Below are 22,510 nucleotides of genomic sequence, written 5' to 3' on the forward strand. Positions count from 1 at the left end.
TCATCAAAATACCGAATATCGGGAGGTACCGTTATATGGGGGCTATACGAAGACGTAGACCTGCAATGACAATTTTCTGTCTTAGACTGTAGTATCCATTGCGAACTTAAAATACCAAATTTGAAACAATTCCGGTGAATAATGTCGCAAAAATCATCAAAATACCGAATATCGGGAGGTACCATTATATGGGGGCTATACGAAGACGTGGACCTGCACAGACAATTTTATGTCTTAGACTGTAGTATCCATTGCGAACTTAAAATACCAAATTTGAAAGAATTCCGGTGAATAATGTCGCTAAAATCATCAAAATACCGAATAACGGGAGGTACCGTTATATGGGGGCTATACCAAAACGTGGACCTACATGACCCGTTTTCAATACTAAAAGTCCTGTAGAAATTACTATACATTTGAGTAAAATTTTATCACTCTACTTCAATTCGTTTGAAAGCTAGAGTGATTTCCACAGACGGACGGACGGATAAATCGACATAGAATTTTATGCTGATCAAGAATATATATACTTTGTGGGATCTAAAATGTATATTTCGATACGATACCTCCATACTATGGTGGAGGGTATAAAAATCGAATGAAGCTGTGTTTAGGACATTGTTCAGATTAGCAGATCTTTTGAAGTCATTCAGACCTACAACTTCAGTAATACAGCCATTAAAAAATACCTATGTCGTTTCGGGCTGCCAAGATACTTGAACAGATTAAAGAATAAAAGGTATTTGTGTCTGAAGCGATATTCGTAAAAATCCATGAGATGATATTGCACTTTAAGGCACAATAAACTTGTAATCGGAAGAAGATTTAAATGGGAGCTGTATCCAAATCTGAACTGATCTCGGTAGAATTTGGCAGGGGCATTTCTATGCTGTATCTGATAGTTGGTATTAAATATTGTTGTTGTGGGGAGTATTTTACGGGCATAAAAAATCGGAAGAAACATATATATGGGACGTATAGCTATATATTAACTGATTTTCAAATTTGATACATCCTGAGTCCTAATTCGTTCGTATGTGCCAAAATCTATTCAATTCGGGCTTATATCAACCAATTGGTACACAATAAACTTGTATATGTAAGGGCTCCCTTTCCAAATCTGAACCGATCTCGATAAAATTTGGCAAAAATATTTCTGAGCTGTATTTGATATATTTCTCCAAATATCGTTGTTAAGTATTGCATATTACGGATGTGGAGGAAAAAAATAACAAATCGGTTGAACAATATACATGGGAGGTATATCTGAACCGATTTTCACCAAATTAAAGACACTTATTTCTAGGCTCAAATTGGTTATGTGCCAAATTCTATCCTATTCGGACTAATGTTACACATTTGGTGTAGAATAAAAGGCAAATAGGACAAAAATATTTGTGGGAGCCATATCAAAATGTTGAGCGATTATCTCCAATTTAAATAGGGTTCGTCCTTGGACCAAACAAATATTTAGTGCAAAGTTTCATCTTGATCGGACAATAAATGCGACCTGTACTTTATTTACAAAAAATGCATGGAAATCGGTTCAAATATAGCTATAGCTCCCATATATATTGTTCATCCGATTTGTTATTTTTGTCTTTCGCAGCCGTAATATGCACTCTGTAACAACAATATTTGAGGAAATATATCAAACACAGCTCATATAATACCTTTGCTAAATTTTATCGAGATCGGGTCAGATTGGGATATAGCTGCCATATATAATTTCGTCCGATTTGCCTTTTATTGTGCATCAAAAGTATAATATTAGCCCAAATGGGATGGAATTTTGTGAAGATCGGTTCAGATATAGCTCCCATATATATTGTTCATCCAACTTGTTATATTTGTTCCCCGCAGCCGTAACATTCACTCCGTAAAAACGATGTTCAGGAAATCTATAAAATACAGCTTAGAAATACTTTGCCAAATTTTATCGAGATCCGCTCAGATTTTCAGATCACAAATTCCCATAAAAAAATTTTATTTGTTATGTGAAGCTCCACTAAAAATTCAAAGCGGTGTAGGATATCATAAAGTCTGCCCCGCCGAACAAAGTCACAAAAAATTAAAAAGAAAAACTGATAAAAGCAATATAATCTACCGAATTACCACGAAAAATAAATTAAAAACAAAAATATCAGGACAAAAATCTGACATTAAAATGAGATACCAAAATGACAAGCCGAAAACAGAACTCGTAAATCACTGTACCACAACACAACTAACCACCCACACTTTGATGGAGATGTTACTGCATTCTCAATGTGCCAAAGACAAAACGAATGAATTGAAAAACAGATATCGGCAGCAGTGCTTTAAGCCATAGAGGACCAGTAGGCAGGAGCATAGAAAGATTATATTAGCACAGAAAACAGTAGTGCACTGTTTACATCACATGACGATGGTAGATCTTCTACCTTAGTTGTTAATTTTAAATTTAGGAATTTTAGAAAAATTAAAACAAATTAATGCACATTCCAATAAAAACTAAACTTTTTATTTAATTGTTTTAAACTCCAGCCAAATGTCACCTTCTAGTTGTGACTGCAAATGAATGGGATTGTATTCATTGTTACTTCGCGTCTTCGGATTAATTATGACTTCAAAGTTGCGAATAATTTCCACCAGAGCTGCTTTTATTTGAATCAATGAAAAGTTCATACCTAAAAATACAAAAACGATAAAATTAGGATTAGCTATTGGTCTCTTCCAGAACTGCAAGAATGTAAAAGTTTCACTGAATTTCCCCTTATGATATCGAAAAAATTGGAGAACTAGTAGATACTTGCAGGTTCTGGAACGGAACTTATGTTAAATTGTGCACTTACCCAAACACGACCTCGGTCCATTACTAAATGCTAAGTAAAGTCCCTTATCCTTGCATCTCTTTAAATTTCCATGTAGAAATCGTTCAGGAATGAAATTTCCAGGTTGAGTGTATAATGCAGAATCATTTAAAATCGCATGAATTGGCAGCAAAATTGCAGTTCCTTGAGCTATTTTCAACACCTCATCTTTCTTATTTTTCAATTCAGCAGGCTTAGTGCAGACTTTAACCATAAACGTGAGTGGCGGGAAGATTCGTATGGTTTCTGCAGAAAAAAATAACAATGTATTGAATAATAACAATGTATTAAAGCATTAGAATCGACCAATTTTTATACCCTACAACACTATGTGTTGGGGGTATTATAAGTTTGATTGGGACAAAAATTATGTAACACTTCGAAATATTGGTTTCCCACATAGGAAAGTATATATGGATCTTCCTATCTCGCCGTGCTGAGTCAATCTAGCTATGTATGTCCGCCCGTCTGTCCATGTTAATTTGTAATCACTCTACAGGTCGCAATTATGGCCCGAACTTCGCATAATATTTAGGGGTTGAAATGGACCAAAACCCTATTTTGCAGTTACTCTACAGGTCGTAATTATAGACCAATTGAAGCGGAAGTTAGCGTGGGGCTAGAGCTTAGGTCTGGGCACCACCAATTTTGGTGGTCATAGTGGGTGAAATAGACCATAACATTTGTGTTTAATTAAAGTCAAATTTTCCACTAAAGCGCGAATATTTTTAATCCCGGCGTAATCACAAATAGACGAACAGGTCAATTCTGAAAGTTACGTAGATGCCGATAGTAAATATATCGGATATATATATAGCGAAATATATAAAATGTATATTTGCAAAGGAAGGGGATGGGCTTAACTCTAGTTTAGTAAAAACTCTTCAATTTTTTCGAAAATTTTTTCAGTGGTAGGTATTTTAACCATGATCCCGGGAAACTATTTTTTTCTTGGGGGACGGACCTGGGACCCCAGATTTTTGACCCGAAAGTCCGGGTTCAAGACCCCGACTAGACCCGGATCCACTTACCCGATATAGACAATCTCCTCTTTCTTCCATCTTCCTCTTTTTCTCTGTCCCTCCTTCTTCCTCTCTCGCTACTTCTTTCCCCCGGTGACCCCAGGTCATGAGGTCATTGACCATATTTCAAGGGGTCATTGAGAGATGATGATTTTTATGATTTTTGCCACATTTTTCACGGATTTGTCTAAAAATTGGTATATGTTGGTCATAATGGATTCGAGCTCCGGTGGCGAAACATTGTATGTATAGGCTCACATTTTAGTATAACTCCGATATAAAGGTACCTCCAGATATTGGGTATTTTGATGATATTTGCCACATGTTTTCACGGATTTGTCTAAAAATTGGTATGTGTTGGTCATAATGGGTTCTAGATCCGGTGTCGAAACATTGTATGTAAAGGTTCACGTTTTGGTATAACTCCCATATAACGGGACCTCCCGATATATGGTATTTTGATGATTTTTGGAACATTTTCCCATTAATATGTCTAAAAAGTGGTATTTGTGGGTCATAATGGGTTCTAATGTTTCCTTTACCCTAAGGTGGATGGTATTTAAAGTTCGGCTCGGCCGTTTTTATACCCTATGTATGTCCGTCCGTCCGTCTGTCCGTCCGTCTGTCCGTCTGTCCATGTTAATTTGTAATCACTCTACAGGTCGCAATTATGGCCCGATCTTCACGAAATTTATAATGGAGGTGGGTCTTAGGTCAGAATAGAACCCTATTTCTTTTGGAGATGATCGCATAATATTTAGGGGTTGAAATGGACCAAATACTGAAAAAATGTCGGATTTTGCAGTAGCTATACAGGTCGCAATTATAGACCAATCGACGCGGAATTTCGCATGTAGCTAGAGTTTACCAATTTGGGTGGTCATCGGATAATATTTAGCGGGTAAAATATACCATATCTTTTGTGTTGAAAAAATTCAAAATTTTTCATTAAACCGCGAATATTTTAAATACCGGCGAAATCACAAAGCCATGACAAGGTTACTTCTGACCTTTACATTGATGTTAACATCCAATAAATCGGATATATAGCGAAATATGTGCGATATATATGTCTATCAAAGAAGATATGCTTGAAAGATCTCTTATATGTCGAGAACGGCTGAACTGATTTCGACAGTTCTCATTAATTCAGAATGGCCTCTTGGCAGGAAAGAAACAACGTCTAAAAAATCGCATAAAAATATCTCTATGAAGATGAAAATATTGATTTTTTAAAATTTTCTCATATTTTTTCAATTTTGTCATATTTTTGGCATATTTTCATTTTAAATTAAACATTTGGTAATATTTCTACAGCTAACAAAACTAAGTACTTAGGATATCAGGATATCATATACAGATCGCATTTATGGCCCGATCCTTACGAAATTTTGCATGGGGATAAGATGTGGGTCAGAATAGAAGCCTACTCTTTTTGGAGATGATCGCCATATATTTAGGGGTTGAAATGGACCAAAAAACTGCAAAATTGTCAGCAGGTCGTAATTATCAACCGATTCTCACGCACATTTGAATGGGGGTTACCGGACATTGCAAAAGCCAAATTGGAAATGAGCAAATTAGTTTAAGTTGCTATTATTCGAAAATTAGAGAACGAAACCTGATGGTTTTCTTTATTATTTGGCACAATATCTTGTGGAATTCTTTCGAGTATCTCGCCTATATAAATTGTATCATTTATTATAGTGTTGTAGGGTATTCAACGGTCGGCCCCGCTCTACTGTAGCCTTTGCTTACTTGTTTTACTTGTTTTTAACTTGTTTTTAACTTTTTTTGTGCGACACAACTTTTTATTATTTGAGCAAGTATTTAACTGTTTGCAGTCCCACACCGGAATCCATACCTATACGGCTTCCTCGCAGTTTCCGCAGTAATCTTCCTATTCTTCATAATCGAATCTGCACCTCTTAAACTTTACTATACCCGAATTTTTTTTATTGATTTCAGATAACGTCTCGATTTATGGCCGATGTCATTGCCGATTGTGTAATGGGTTTGCAGAGCGACAGCTTCAAAGATGTTAACTCACCATTGCTGGTCAAACGACATGAAATGTTTCGATTTCATCCAGTCTACATGATCCTTACCGGTCTACTGCCAAGTATTGCAAAGATTAAAAAAGTTCGATCGATAAGTAAGGAATTCGAAGAGTATTTTGTCGATTTAATGGGCAAAACAATGGAAATGCGAAAATCTCATCTAGCAGCACAAGAAAGAGTCGATTTCCTTAATTACCTCTTGCAATTGCAAGAAAAGAAGAATTTAACCCATATGGAATTGTGTGCTCACGCAATGACTTTCATATTGGATGGATTCGAAACAGTGTCATCGATTCTGGCTCATACATTGTTACTGGTAAATATAGTAGTACAGGTATGTACTACAGCTTAATATTTGCTATTCATTTATTTTTCAGTTGGCTCGTCATCCAGAGAAACAAGAAAAATTGCGACTGGAAATTCAAGAAAATTTATCTTCAAATCGAGATTTTAATGCCATTCATGAATTGCCCTATCTTAATTCGTGTATCCTTGGTAAGAGTTTCCACAAAGGTCTTTAGTATCGGAGAGTTTCATTAGTGTTTATCTCTCAAACATTTTGTTTCAGAATCTCTACGTTTGTTTCCGGTGGATTTGTTTTCTCGTAAAATTTGCACCGAACCCATCGAATTGACAAATAAAAATGGCAAAACCTTCAAAGTTCCCCGTGGTATGTTGGTCATTATTCCCAAATATCCGATTATGATGGACGATGATTATTACCCGGATGCTTTGGAATTCCTTCCGGAAAGATTTTTAGAAGAAAGCGGTGGCGTTAAGAAATATCTCTCCAAAGGCGTCTATTGGTGTTATGGCGATGGTCCAAGAATTTGTCTAGGTATGGAAATCAATAAATGTATGCCTACAATTTCACACTGACTTTAAATCTTCCTTCAGGTGTAACTTTTGGTTTTGTCCAAATTAAGGCCGCCTTGGTGGAAATTTTAACATCATTCCGTGTTAAGCCAAATCCCAAAACTCGCACTGATTATGACTTGGATCCTACATATTTCTTGGCCCGTCTTGATGGTGGAATATATTTAGATTTTGAATTACTCTAAACTTGATCTCGTTGTCTTGATATGGAATACATAAATTATATTAACTGAATGAAAAAGTTAAGTAATAAAATATCTTGATTAAGCTAGTAATATTACAAGCTATGTTTGTGTCAAGTCTGTAGAGGGAAGAATAATGGAGAACAAAATAACAGGCCGGGCCGAACCATTTGGAACGAATTTGGCAATTCTCAGAAACAATAAAATCCGTTAAAAATTCTGTCAAAATATTAAAAATACCGAATGTAGCTGTTATATTAAGGTCCATAAGATGACATGGACCGGCATAGGTAACTTTTGCCATAAACCATTACAATATTCAAATACCAAATTTGAAACAATTACCGTGAGTAATGTCGCTAAATTCATCAAAATAGCGAATAACGGGAGGTTATATGGGGTCTATACGAAGAGGTGGATCTGCTCAGACGATTTTTTGTCTTATGATGTAGTATCCATTACGAACTTCAAATACCAAATTATAAACAATTCCGGTGAATAATGTCTCTAAAATCATCAAATTACCGAATATCGGGAGATACCGTTATATGGGGGCTATACGAAGACGTGTACCTGCACAGATAATCTCCTCTCATAGGCTGTAGCATCAATTACAAACATCAAATACCAAATTTGAAACAATTCCGGTGAATAATGTCGCTACAATCATCAAATACCGAATATCGGGAGGTGTTTTTATAAGGGGGCAATACGAAGACGTGGACCTGCACAGATAATCTCCTCTCATAGGCTGTAGCATCAATTACAAACATCAAATACCAAAATTGAAACAATTCCGGTGAATAATGTCGCTAAACTCATCAAAATACCGAATATCGGGAGGTACCATTATATGGGGGCTATACGAAGACGTGGACCTGCACAGACAATTTTCTGTCATAGGCTGTAGCATCCATTACAAACATCAAATACCAAATTTGAAACAATTCCGGTGAATAATGTCGCAAAAATCATCAAAATACCGAATATCGGGAGGTACCATTATATGGGGGCTATACGAAGACGTGGACCTGCACAGACAATTTTATGTCTTAGACTGTAGTATCCATTGCGAACTTAAAATACCAAATTTGAAAGAATTCCGGTGAATAATGTCGCTAAAATCATCAAAATACCGAATAACGGGAGGTACCGTTATATGGGGGCTATACCAAAACGTGGACCTACATGACCCGTTTTCAATACTAAAAGTCCTGTAGAAATTACTATACATTTGAGTAAAATTTTATCACTCTACTTCAATTCGTTTGAAAGCTAGAGTGATTTCCACAGACGGACGGACGGATAAATCGACATAGAATTTTATGCTGATCAAGTATATATATACTTTGTGGGATCTAAAATGTATATTTCGAGGTGTTACAAATGGAATGACAAACATAATATACCCTCCATACTATGGTGGAGGGTATAAAAATCGAATGAAGCTGTGTTTAGGACATTGTTCAGATTAGCAGATCTTTTGAAGTCATTCAGACCTACAACTTCAGTAATACAGCCATTAAAAAATACCTATGTCGTTTCGGGCTGCCAAGATACTTGAACAGATTAAAGAATAAAAGGTATTTGTGTCTGAAGCGATATTCGTAAAAATCCATGAGATGATATTGCACTTTAAGGCACAATAAACTTGTAATCGGAAGAAGATTTAAATGGGAGCTGTATCCAAATCTGAACTGATCTCGGTAGAATTTGGCAGGGGCATTTCTATGCTGTATCTGATAGTTGGTATTAAATATTGTTGTTGTGGGGAGTATTTTACGGGCATAAAAAATCGGAAGAAACATATATATGGGACGTATAGCTATATATTAACTGATTTTCAAATTTGATACATCCTGAGTCCTAATTCGTTCGTATGTGCCAAAATCTATTCAATTCGGGCTTATATCAACCAATTGGTACACAATAAACTTGTATATGTAAGGGCTCCCTTTCCAAATCTGAACCGATCTCGATAAAATTTGGCAAAAATATTTCTGAGCTGTATTTGATATATTTCTCCAAATATCGTTGTTAAGTATTGCATATTACGGATGTGGAGGAAAAAAATAACAAATCGGTTGAACAATATACATGGGAGGTATATCTGAACCGATTTTCACCAAATTAAAGACACTTATTTCTAGGCTCAAATTGGTTATGTGCCAAATTCTATCCTATTCGGACTAATGTTACACATTTGGTGTAGAATAAAAGGCAAATAGGACAAAAATATTTGTGGGAGCCATATCAAAATGTTGAGCGATTATCTCCAATTTAAATAGGGTTCGTCCTTGGACCAAACAAATATTTAGTGCAAAGTTTCATCTTGATCGGACAATAAATGCGACCTGTACTTTATTTACAAAAAATGCATGGAAATCGGTTCAAATATAGCTATAGCTCCCATATATATTGTTCATCCGATTTGTTATTTTTGTCTTTCGCAGCCGTAATATGCACTCTGTAACAACAATATTTGAGGAAATATATCAAACACAGCTCATATAATACCTTTGCTAAATTTTATCGAGATCGGGTCAGATTGGGATATAGCTGCCATATATAATTTCGTCCGATTTGCCTTTTATTGTGCATCAAAAGTATAATATTAGCCCAAATGGGATGGAATTTTGTGAAGATCGGTTCAGATATAGCTCCCATATATATTGTTCATCCAACTTGTTATATTTGTTCCCCGCAGCCGTAACATTCACTCCGTAAAAACGATGTTCAGGAAATCTATAAAATACAGCTTAGAAATACTTTGCCAAATTTTATCGAGATCCGCTCAGATTTTCAGATCACAAATTCCCATAAAAAAATTTTATTTGTTATGTGAAGCTCCACTAAAAATGCAAAGCGGTGTAGGATATCATAAAGTCTGCCCCGCCGAACAAAGTCACAAAAAATTAAAAAGAAAAACTGATAAAAGCAATATAATCTACCGAATTACCACGAAAAATAAATTAAAAACAAAAATATCAGGACAAAAATCTGACATTAAAATGAGATACCAAAATGACAAGCCGAAAACAGAACTCGTAAATCACTGTACCACAACACAACTAACCACCCACACTTTGATGGAGATGTTACTGCATTCTCAATGTGCCAAAGACAAAACGAATGAATTGAAAAACAGATATCGGCAGCAGTGCTTTAAGCCATAGAGGACCAGTAGGCAGTAGCATAGAAAGATTATATTAGCACAGAAAACAGTAGTGCACTGTTTACATCACATGACGATGGTAGATCTTCTACCTTAGTTGTTAATTTTAAATTTAGGAATTTTAGAAAAATTAAAACAAATTAATGCACATTCCAATAAAAACTAAACTTTTTATTTAATTGTTTTAAACTCCAGCCAAATGTCACCTTCTAGTTGTGACTGCAAATGAATGGGATTGTATTCATTGTTACTTCGCGTCTTCGGATTAATTATGACTTCAAAGTTGCGAATAATTTCCACCAGAGCTGCTTTTATTTGAATCAATGAAAAGTTCATACCTAAAAATACAAAAACGATAAAATTAGGATTAGCTATTGGTCTCTTCCAGAACTGCAAGAATGTAAAAGTTTCACTGAATTTCCCCTTATGATATCGAAAAAATTGGAGAACTAGTAGATACTTGCAGGTTCTGGAACGGAACTTATGTTAAATTGTGCACTTACCCAAACACGACCTCGGTCCATTACTAAATGCTAAGTAAAGTCCCTTATCCTTGCATCTCTTTAAATTTCCATGTAGAAATCGTTCAGGAATGAAATTTCCAGGTTGAGTGTATAATGCAGAATCATTTAAAATCGCATGAATTGGCAGCAAAATTGCAGTTCCTTGAGCTATTTTCAACACCTCATCTTTCTTATTTTTCAATTCAGCAGGCTTAGTGCAGACTTTAACCATAAACGTGAGTGGCGGGAAGATTCGTATGGTTTCTGCAGAAAAAAATAACAATGTATTGAATAATAACAATGTATTAAAGCATTAGAATCGACCAATTTTTATACCCTACAACACTATGTGTTGGGGGTATTATAAGTTTGATTGGGACAAAAATTATGTAACACTTCGAAATATTGGTTTCCCACATAGGAAAGTATATATGGATCTTCCTATCTCGCCGTGCTGAGTCAATCTAGCTATGTATGTCCGCCCGTCTGTCCATGTTAATTTGTAATCACTCTACAGGTCGCAATTATGGCCCGAACTTCGCATAATATTTAGGGGTTGAAATGGACCAAAACCCTATTTTGCAGTTACTCTACAGGTCGTAATTATAGACCAATTGAAGCGGAAGTTAGCGTGGGGCTAGAGCTTAGGTCTGGGCACCACCAATTTTGGTGGTCATAGTGGGTGAAATAGACCATAACATTTGTGTTTAATTAAAGTCAAATTTTCCACTAAAGCGCGAATATTTTTAATCCCGGCGTAATCACAAATAGACGAACAGGTCAATTCTGAAAGTTACGTAGATGCCGATAGTAAATATATCGGATATATATATAGCGAAATATATAAAATGTATATTTGCAAAGGAAGGGGATGGGCTTAACTCTAGTTTAGTAAAAACTCTTCAATTTTTTCGAAAATTTTTTCAGTGGTAGGTATTTTAACCATGATCCCGGGAAACTATTTTTTTCTTGGGGGACGGACCAGGGACCCCAGATTTTTGACCCGAAAGTCCGGGTTCAAGACCCCGACTAGACCCGGATCCACTTACCCGATATAGACAATATGGGTATCGTTGGAAAGCTTATGAAAATACCTATCCAACAAGTCGTCACATGATGGGGTAAGATGTTACGGTGAAAACGGTCCATTATGGGGGACAATAAAATTGATGCCAAATTATAGCTGACATTTCTACCTTTCCAAAATGCTACAATTTGTGCTAATACCTTCACTGAGTTCAGAGATATGGGTCTTTCCATCCGCATAACCAGTTCATTAAAACTATGTTTTCAATAAAAAAGGTATATTTTGCGTAAGCATGAAATTCAGAAGTCTTTGGTTCGCGTTAGCCGGTGTAGGACATACCCAGAGGAGAAAATCTCAAGCCCCGGCCGAAGGCCGGCTACTTACAAAAGGTATCCAATTTAGAAAACTTTGGTTCGCGTTAGCCGGTGTGGGACATACCCAGAGGAGAAAGTATCAAGCCCCGGCCGAAGGCCGCCTATTTACAAAAGGTATCCAATTTAGAAAACTTTGGTTCGCGTTAGCCGGTGTGGGACATACCCAGAGGAGAAAGTCTCAAGCCCCGGCCGAAGGCCGGCTATTTACAAAAAGTGTCAAATTTAGAAAACTTTGGTTCGCGTTAGCCGGTGTGGGACATACCCAGGGGAGAAAATCTCAAGCCCCGGCCGAAGGCCGGCTACTTATAAAAGGTATCCAATTTACAAAACTTTGGTTCGCGTTAGCCGGTGTAGGACATACCCAGAGGAGAAAATCTCAAGCCCCGGCCGAAGGCCGGCTACTTACAAAAAGTGCCGAAATTATGAACCTTTGGTTCGCGTTAGCCGGTGTCGGACATACCCATAGGTGAAAATCTCAAGCCCCGGCCGAAGGCCGGCTATTTACAAAAAGTGCCAAATTTAGAAAACTTTTGTTATTCCGACGACTGTTAAGCGAAATAAACACTTTTTTATTGAAAACATCATTTTAATGAACTGGTTAGAATCGCGTTATGCGGATGGAAAGACCCATATCTCTGGACCCGAAAAAGGTATTAGCACAAATTGTAGCATTTTGGAAAGGTAAGAGTGTCAGCTATAATTTGGAAACAATTTTGTTGACCCCCATAATGGACCCTTTTTTGACTTTTTGGGAGATTTATAAAAAATCCGGGTCCAAAAAATCGATAATTTGACTATAACTTCCGAACCATGACAACTTACCCCTTCATGTGACCACTTGTTGGATAGGTATTTCCATAAGCTTTCAATCAATACCCTATCGGGTATATCGGGTAAGTGGATCCGGGTCCAGGTGGGGTCTTGATCCCGGACTTTCGGGTCAAAAATCTGGGGTCCCGGGTCCGTCCCCCAAGAAAAAAATAGTTTCCCGGGATCAGGGTAAAAATACCTACCTCTGGAAAAAATTTCGAAAAAATCTAAGAGTTTTTACTAAACTAGAGTTGTTCCAGGGGATGTTAGCTAGAATGCTTATATCTCAAGAATGGTTGAACCGATTTTGACAAATTTTGTCAATTCAGAATGCCCTCTTGTATAAAATCTAAAAAATATGCAAATATGCAAATAATGACGTTAATATAGATTTTGAAGTATTTTGTGATATTTTTTTTATTTTTCATATTTTTTTATCGCATGCGATTTTTTCAATTTGACTTTGATAAGTCAATATTATGAAGTGTACATTTTGTTATATTTTTTCACCATACAACACAGGTTGGGGTTATTATATACAGATTTCAATTATCGTCCGATCCTTTGGATGACCATTGGACTATATTAAGCTGTAAAATGGACCACAATAACTAAGAGCACGAGGAAATGCGTAAATATTGGGCAAAAGTCCCTGGTCAAAATGCTAAAGGTAATAACTGGGCAGTGCTCCGTGACATAATTTCGAAAGCGATATCTTCCAAAATTGATTTGGACATAAAAGGAATTCTAACATATTGTAGTGTTGTAGGGTATCACATGGTCGGCCCCGCACGACTATAGCTTTTGCTTACTTGTTCATATTCCATTTGAAATTTTAATTTTTTCCGCATTTTTGATATGGCCAAAATGACTTATTGTTTGTAATTGTAATAATCCTAATAATCCAAACTTAGATCGAGCTTAATATTCAAATGATTTTTACGTCAAAAAAAAAAAAAAAAATAAATAAATAAATTAGATGAAATCGGTTCAATTCTTAGGGGACCTTCGCCAAAAAAGCTTAAATTTTTAACTGTTTTTATTTTTTACTTTGTCATACCGTTTGTAACACCTCGAATATACATTTTAGAACCCACACAGTATATATATTCTATATCAGCATAAAATTCTATGTCGATTTAGCGATGTCCGTCCGTCTATCCATCAGTCCGAACGAAATGAAGTAGATTGATAAAATTTAACTTAAATGTATATTATGTCTGCAGAACATTTGGTATTGAAAATGGGCCATGTAGATCCAGGTTTTGGTATAGCCCACATATAACGGTACCTCCCGATATTCGGTATTTTGATGATTTTAGCGTCATTATTTACCGGAATTGTTTCAACTGTGATATTTCCACGTATTCGTATAGCCCCCATATAACGGTACCTCTCGATATTCGGCACTTTGATGATATTAGCGACATTATTCACTCGAATTGTTTCAAATTTGGTATTTGCAGTTCGTAATGAATGCTACAGCTTCAGGCAGAAAATTGTCTGTGCAGGTCCGCATTTTGGTATAGCCCCCATATAATAGTACCTCCCTATATTGATGATTTTAGCTACATCATTCACCGATTTTTTTTTTTCAAGTTTCGCATTTGATATTGTTATAGCTTATGACAAAAGTTGCATATGCAGGTCCACGTCGCCGTTTGAGCCCTACATTTGAGCGGCTACATTTGGTATTTTTAAGATTTTAAGAAACGAATTTTATTTTATTTATTTATTTTATTTGAAAATTAGTAAATTCGTTCTAAATTGTGGAGAGTATTCAAAGTTCGACACGGCCAAACTTACAACTTTTTTACTTTTTTTTTTTTTTTTTTGAAATTTTACAATGTTTGGCAACACTTATTGGCATCTGTACCTGAAACAGGAGAATTCCTTTTCTTTGCTATTGTGCGTATACGTGGGGACAATAGCACTTGCCCTTTTGAGGCAAGATTTAAGTGTGTGTTTTATTAAATTATTAACACTTTTATTAATTTATGAAACACTTAAAAATGTGCTAAAGGAAAGAAGGGTAATTAGCTTGAAATTAAAATTGGACTAATAAAAAGTTTTAAATCTGAAAAAATGGTTGCTAATATAGCGAATCCTTATATAAAGGCAGTCCTATTTATTATACCCTACATCACAAGGTGGTGGGGCTATTATGTTTGTAACAGCCAAAAGGAAACGAAATAGACCAATAGTTCCTTTAGATTATCTGCATGGAATTACATTCTGGATCGATTTTTGCATATACGTCCGTCTGTTTGTTCATATATTTTTGTAAACAAAGTACAGGTCGTATTTATTGCCCGATCCAGATGAAATTTTACACAAGTCATTTGTTTGACCCAAGGACGTTCCGTATTGAAATTGGAGATAATCCGGCAAAATTTAAATATAGCTCATGTCTTCGTCCGATTTTCCCAAACGTGTAATTACGACCAAATGAAGAAATAAGTATACCAAATTTGATCGAAATTGTTTCAGATATAGATATAGCTCCCATATATATTGTTCATTCGATTTGTTATTTTTGTCCTCCGCAGTATCAAATACAACTCAGAAATAGCTGCTTAATTTTATACCGACTTTAAGACTTGTTTTACTGGTTTAGCCTCGATTGGGAAATCTGACCAAAGCCTTTGCAAAAAATACAAGTGAAAAAGTAGCTAAGTACGGCCGGCCATAACTCCTTTGAAATGCTACATTTTCCAAGGTTTTCTGCAAACTTTTCCCGCTGCATTATTTTTACAAGACGAAAACATTAAATAGCACGTAGGTCTAATCTTTATGGTATGTCCCTCAAAAAATGATGCATAGAAATAATTATTCAAATTTAAAGGTTTTTTCTGAGTATGAACACCGACTGACGCTTTCTAACTCATTATTATAGAAACAAACTCTTCAAACAGATAGAGAACGACTACCAATTTTCTCAAATATTTTCAAAAATGTTAAAAATTTAAAATTCTTGCTGGTCCTGAAATAGAGCTTAAAGTCCTCCCCGTTGTAATGGATGTTTGTTGCGGTTAAAAGCATTTCGTAAAGTAAAGTCTTGGCACTGGTGTTACTTTAACGCAACATCACCGCGGTGCAAATGACTCTGCCATGCCTTAGAATTATCAATCCATTTTCAAACTTACCATGTATGCATGCATTCAAGTATTCCAAATTCGAAACGGTCTCAAAATCGCTGCCTTCGCCCAGCTTTTCAATTATTTCCTTGAACAACATTCTTTGGCGTGCCGGATCTCGCGCTAGCTAAACAAATTAACACAATTTAAATACTATTATTAAAATAATTTCCAAATTGATTTCCCAATACCAACCAGCAGCAAACAGTGCGATATAACTTGAGATATTGTCACATAACCATCTAAAAGTACACTCAAGGCGTGTCCCGTCAATTCTTCCACCTTTAGTCGCTTACTTTCGTGTAACTGTAGTAAATAGTTGAGGAAATCGGAACGATTTCTTTGCTCCTTATGTTGTTGCCTCTTTTTGAATGAATTGTGAATGAAGCGAATAAAAAATTTCTCTATTGGCTTTCTTACGAAACGCAATTTTTTGTATTTCTTGAGAGCCGGGACCAGGCCCGTAAGTACCATGTAGATAATGTGTATGAATGATTGTTCTGAATACGATTTGATGTGATCCACCATTGCTGGGGGTTTATTGTTGGAAAATGCATCAGCTTTTTGGCCCAAGATACTGTCGGTAACAATTTCGCAGGACAAACGTAACGTGAGCTGTAAGGAAGAAAAACACAAATTGTCTTTCCCTACATTCCTTGCAAAGACTTTCTAAATACTTACATCATTAATATCAAATATTGTCATAGATCCTGTCTTCTTATTTTCTCTCTCAATGTAGCTCACTAATTTTTTGCAGATTTTTGATGTTACCGAGAAACCCGACTTCAACTGGAACGTTATATATGAGAGTTCAAAGAGATTGACACATCGATCTATATTTCATATTATTTACCCTCGGCACTGCCAATCCAGGTACAATTTCAGCTCGTCGTTCAACCCATTCATCTCCTTTCATGGCTGTTGGATTATTAGCCAAAGTAAAATCAGAATTTTCATCAACCTGAAAAATATAACGTTTGCTTTTAACGCTTCATGTTAAAAACTGTATCAAATTTGAATACTTTTTTGAGAATTTTTTTCTTTTGTCAATACCCTACCCTATTGAATTTGGGGATTTTTTATACTCTCCACCATATATTAAATATATCCATACATTAGAGTATATAAAAATATATAAATATGGAGGTAGATTTGGTAGTGTGTATTCATGTATACGAAAAGTACAAAACTAATTTAGTACAAGTTGAATTTGGAGGAACGGATGAAACTGGAATCCATTACTGGCGGAGAGTAGGAATGGGATATGAAGGTAGTTTTCGAAATTTGCATTTCTGTAATAACGGTACTAAATTTGGTAAAATCTCGATTTTTGGTGAACCGATGGAGCTGACACGCTGAAATTTGAAAATAGGATTACTATCACATTGTAGGATTGGGGTATTGGTTAGGAACTTGGGAAAGTCTTACTTATATGTGCACACATTCTCAGATGAAAAAACTGCAACCAACTTCAAACTGCTGTCATTTCTAACCCAGTCGTCTGACAGCTGTAAAAATTATTCCAGTAACAGCTCATCATATTATTTGCAATCGTAGAAAAGCATTTTTCCAAAAAAAAGTTATACGTGATGGAATTCAAGCATGATAGTGTGATATCTTTTTATACCCTTCACCATACTATGGAGGGTATATTAACTTTGTCATTCCGTTTGTAACTCCTCGAAATACTCATGTCAGATTCAACAAAGTATATATATTCTCGATCAGAGTAAAATGTAAGTTCGTAAATTGACCATGTAGGTCCACATCTTCATATAACCTCCATATAACGGTACCTCCCGATATTCGGTATTTTGATGATTTTAGCGATATTATTCACCGGAATTTTTTCAAATTTGGTATTTGAAGTTCGAAATGGATACTACAGCCTAAGACAGAAAATTATCTGTGCAGGTTCACGTCTTCGTATAGCCCCCATATAACGGTACGTCCCGATATTCGGTAGTTTGATGATTTTAGCGACATTATTCACAGGAATTGTTTCAAATTTGGTATTTGAAGTTCGTAATGGGAACTACAGTCTGTGGCAGAAAATTGTCTATGCAGGTCCAGGTCTTCGTATAGGCCCCATACATCAGTACCTCCCTATATTCGGTATTTTGACGAGTTTAGGTACAAAACCCACCGAAATTGTTTGGGATGTCTTATTTGAAGTTCGTTATGAATGCTACAGCCTGTGACAGAAAATTTTCTATGCTGATCCAAGTCTTCACACAGCTCCGATATAAAGGTACCTCCCTATATACGATATTTTGATGATCTTAGCTACATTATTCACCGTTTATTTCCAGTTTCGAATTTGAAAATGGTAATGGCAATCAATTCCTATGTAAGTCCACGTCGTATAGACCCCAATATAACGGCTATATTTGGTATTTTTGAAACTTTAATAGAATTTTTTAAGGATTTTATTTTTTGATAATTTTTTAAATTCGTTCGAAATGGTGGAGTGTATTCAGAGTTCGGCCCGCCCGAACTTACTGCTTCTTAACTTGTTATTTGACTGGAAACCCACAACTGACTATCGTTAGGACACTCCAGCATTTAAATGTGAATAACTCTTTTGTGTCTAGTAGCATCGCTCGCTACCGTGATACTGGCAGCGTAGCTCAACGTCAAATGGCTCGTGAGCTGAACGTATCGCAATATTTTATTCGGAACGGAACTTACACCGTAATAGAAAGAAAATAGACTCAAAAGAGCTAACGAGTTGCTTCGCTTGGCCGAAAGAGGTGAACTGCCGAATTTGGTTTTCTCCGATGAGAAAATATTCTTTGTCCAGCAGTTTGTAAACCAACAAAATGGTTACAAAATGAGTTTCCTCGCTTCATTTCCAGCGCACCATGGCCACAAAAATCTCCGGATACCAATCCCTACTATTATGTCTGGAGTATTTTGGAAAGCAAGGTTGGCAGTAAATAATACCAAAGTGTCGATCACCTCAAGCAAGCGCTTCGCCGGGAATGGGCCAAATTACCGTAGAGCAATATGCGGGCAGCGTGTGACGGTTTCATTGGCCGTTTGAAGGCCATAATTCGGTGACCAACTCGAACAAATCTAAACTTATTCTAAAATTTGATGCTCTTTTGGAAATTTTTTGCTTTCATTCAATAAAATAAAAAAAAGTAAAAAATATGCCATTTGACTTTGTTGCAGTTTTTTTTATCTCACCCTGTATATGTTTATAAATAGTACAATTAAAATTTTGGTGGAACCGGTAGAGTTAGAGTCCTGAAATTTAAAAATAAGATTTCTTTTGGATTGTATGATATGGGTAGTTATGGAAATTTGTACTTAAGTGTACTAATTGGTACAATTTGGATTTGGGTGAACCAATAGAGCTTAGAAACGTATACTACAAGTGCACGAAAAGTACCAAATAGTACTATGTTTGGTACAATTTGGCTTTGGGTGAACAGATAGTGCATAAAATGTGAAATTTATCATTAAGTTCGCTGTTCATTTGTAGTTTGGGTGAAGGGATAGAAATAAAATTGTGTATTTGGTGAAGGGGTGAGGATTGTTTTGGATATGCGTACTAAATTTGTTCCTGGGATAGAGCGGAAATTCTGAAATTTGCTATTGAGGTCACTGCTGGTTTCTTGGGTTTACATATGAAGATGTTGAAATAGTTTTGAACAGAAAAATTGGATGGTTTTACCAATATCCTGCTCGGCCAACTACAAATTGACAGATTTAAAACACTTCTTGGTGTAAGATATAAAAAAGCTCCTATTATATAAGGGAAAAAGTTGAAAACTATAGAAAACCCAGAAAGATGGAAAAATAAGTCCGATATATGAAGTTATGATTAGAAAAAGTTGTCAAAAAGAAAAAAACATATATTTTAAGTACTAAAAAGGCCTAACACGAACTCTTGGAACTAATTCAAATTTTAAGATGGACTTTTCGCTTTCGGAAATTTTCAGAAAAAAAAATCCGTTATAGATTCTGTTAAAATCTTAAAAATACCGAATATATCCGTTATATTGGGATCTATACGACGTGTACCTACATAGGCATTGTTTGTCATATTCAAATTCGAAACTTGATATAAACGATGAATAATGTAGCTAAAATCATAAAAATACGGAATATCGGGAGGTACCGTTATATGAGGGCTACACGAAGACGTGGACCTGCACAGACAATTTTCTTACGAACTACAAATACTACATCTCAAACAATTTCGGTGGGTATTGTACCTAAAATCCTCAAAATACCGAATATAGGGAGGTACTGATATATAGGACCTATACGAAGACCTCGACCTGCATCAAAAATTTTCTGTCACAGACTGTGGGAACTATAAACTCTAAATTCGTAATTTGAAACTACTCCGGTGAATAATGACGCTAAAATCTTCAAAATATCGAATATTGGGAAGTATCGTTATATGGGAGTTATACGAAGACGTGGACCTACATAGACAATTTTCTGTCATAAGCTGTAGTATCCAATACGAACTTCAAATAGGAAATTTGAAACAATTCTGGTGAATAATGACGCTAAAGTCATCAAAATACCGAATATTGGGAGGTGCCGTTATATGGGGGCTATACGATGAAGTGGACCTACATAGCCCATTTTCTCTTTTATGCTGTAGTATTTATCGCGAACTTCAAATACCAAATTTGAAACAATTCAGGTGAATAATGACGCTGAAATCATCAAAATACCGAATTTTGGAAGGTACCGTTATATGGTGGCTATACGAAGACGTGGACCTGCAGAGAAAATTTTTCGTCTTAGGCTGTAGTATCCATTTCGAACTTCAAATACCAAATGTGAAACAAAATCATCAAAATACCGAATATCGGGAGGTACCGTTATATGGAGGTTATATGAAAACGTGGACCTACATGGCCCATTTACGAGTTTAACCTGCCTACTTAATCTGCAAAATAAACATGTGTGCAAAATTTTAGCCTTCTATCTCAATTCGTTCAAAAGATAGCGTGATTACAACAGACAGACGAGCGTCGCTAAATCGACGTAAAATTTTACGCTGATCAAGAATATATATATATATACTTTGTTGGATCTGACATGAGTATGAAACGGAATGGCAAAGTTAATATACCCTCCATAGTATGGTGGAATTAGAATTAAAATTAGAATTAGTATCCAGACAAGCACATTTTCAGTACAAATTTGAAAATTCTAAGTAATTTTGTAGTCCAGTATGTATTCCGTATTCCAAAATAAATTACCTTTTCTCACCTTGTACTCACCATTGTCGACACTTCATTATCACGGAAATTTTGAAAATCTTTGACCAATATTTGTTTTATCAAATCGGTACTTGTTATCATCAACAGTGGTGTCCGGCAATTGAAAATGCCCACATAGTTATCTGTGGCTTTGTATTGTCTGCAATGTAAAAAAAAAGAGAAGAGTTCGTGATTTAATCAACTGCTCACACACTTTAAGATATCAACTTGAAACTCACTCATATATTTCTTGTATGTCGAAGGCGATATGACGTTTCTGTGTAAACACACTTGGAAAGTTGCCCACAAATGGTTTCGGTCTGGGACCGTTGACACCACGTTTTTTCCAATAGTCAAAATTCCAGACGAGAAACATATACAAGAGTATTAAATTGAAGCAGATCAACCAGAGTATTGTTGTTATCATTTTCTCTTGGCTATTTGTTGAATGTTACGCTTGCCACGATGTGCGAGACAATGTTTACCGGAACATGTATTGAATATAACTGCCGAGTGTGCGTATGGTGTCAATTTAACAATGCGTATATCTAATAATGAAGAACTATGATTTTACATATTTTATAAATTATTTTAAATTACGAACCACAATGGATTGAGTGTTGTACTGAAAATAGGGGTTCATATTTTGAGTTTATTATGAGCACATATGGAGTATGGAGAATGCATGCCCCATACAATATCTCAACCTGCATAAATGCGGCAAGTACTGAATAGTGAACTAAGTTAATTCATGAACGGCAAATATGGAATGTTTGGTTTGAAGAAATAGTTGTTTTAGGTTTTGTGGAGCTTATAATATATTTTAACACATGTTTATATATCATCGCTATACTTTTTGGACTTTATATGCAATTTAAAATATTATATACGAATATTTTGTTTTTTTTAAATAAAAGTAAAACAAACTCAAGAATTTAAAAAAGTTTTTAAATCCTCCACCTTGGAAAGGAGGGTATTCTAAATTTGTTATTCCGTTTGTAACACCTCTAAATATTCACCATGGACCCTATAAAGTGTATATATTCATAATCAGCATAAAATTCTAAGTCGACCTAATGATGTTCGTAGAGCTTTAAAGTTTGGCACAGTAGTTTGTATTGTGACTAGAATGGTTGGTATAGAAAATGAGGAAAATGATAACTCCCGATACTCGGTATTTTATTGGCTTAAGCTACATTTTCTAGAGATTTGTCTAAGAATTGGTACTTTGTAGTTCTTTATAGGTTCTATCTCCAAT

The 22,510-nt window shown here is 35.7% G+C and overlaps 3 protein-coding genes across 3 annotated transcripts; 1 reads left to right on the forward strand and 2 right to left on the reverse strand.

The window, feature by feature from the left end:
• Window positions 1-2,491: 2,491 nt before the first annotated feature.
• LOC131801059 (probable cytochrome P450 28d1) lies at window positions 2,492-3,093 on the reverse strand. Its single transcript, XM_059119026.1, has 2 exons — window positions 2,835-3,093; window positions 2,492-2,669 (listed from the first exon to the last, which is right to left on the reverse strand). The coding sequence occupies exons 1-2, from the start codon at window positions 3,064-3,066 to the stop codon at window positions 2,503-2,505; spliced, it is 399 nt and encodes a 132-aa protein (XP_058975009.1). The 5' UTR covers window positions 3,067-3,093; the 3' UTR covers window positions 2,492-2,502.
• A 2,736-nt stretch (window positions 3,094-5,829) lies between these two features.
• Window positions 5,830-7,093, forward strand: LOC101891587 (probable cytochrome P450 28d1). Its single transcript, XM_005184259.4, has 4 exons — window positions 5,830-6,250; window positions 6,312-6,429; window positions 6,503-6,772; window positions 6,832-7,093. Exons 1-4 carry the CDS (start codon window positions 5,858-5,860, stop codon window positions 6,993-6,995), a joined length of 945 nt encoding a protein of 314 aa, XP_005184316.2. The 5' UTR covers window positions 5,830-5,857; the 3' UTR covers window positions 6,996-7,093.
• A 3,234-nt stretch (window positions 7,094-10,327) lies between these two features.
• Window positions 10,328-21,690, reverse strand: LOC101891407 (probable cytochrome P450 28d1). The gene is made up of 8 exons (XM_020037000.1): window positions 21,492-21,690; window positions 21,274-21,412; window positions 16,872-16,979; window positions 16,700-16,807; window positions 16,214-16,633; window positions 16,028-16,145; window positions 10,671-10,934; window positions 10,328-10,505 (listed from the first exon to the last, which is right to left on the reverse strand). The coding sequence occupies exons 1-8, from the start codon at window positions 21,677-21,679 to the stop codon at window positions 10,339-10,341; spliced, it is 1,512 nt and encodes a 503-aa protein (XP_019892559.1). The 5' UTR covers window positions 21,680-21,690; the 3' UTR covers window positions 10,328-10,338.
• Between the last annotated feature and the right edge of the window lie 820 nt (window positions 21,691-22,510).

The sequence above is a fragment of the Musca domestica genome, unplaced genomic scaffold (assembly GCF_030504385.1).
Source record: "Musca domestica strain aabys unplaced genomic scaffold, Musca_domestica.polishedcontigs.V.1.1 14, whole genome shotgun sequence".
NCBI classification, from domain to species: Eukaryota; Metazoa; Arthropoda; class Insecta; order Diptera; family Muscidae; genus Musca; species Musca domestica.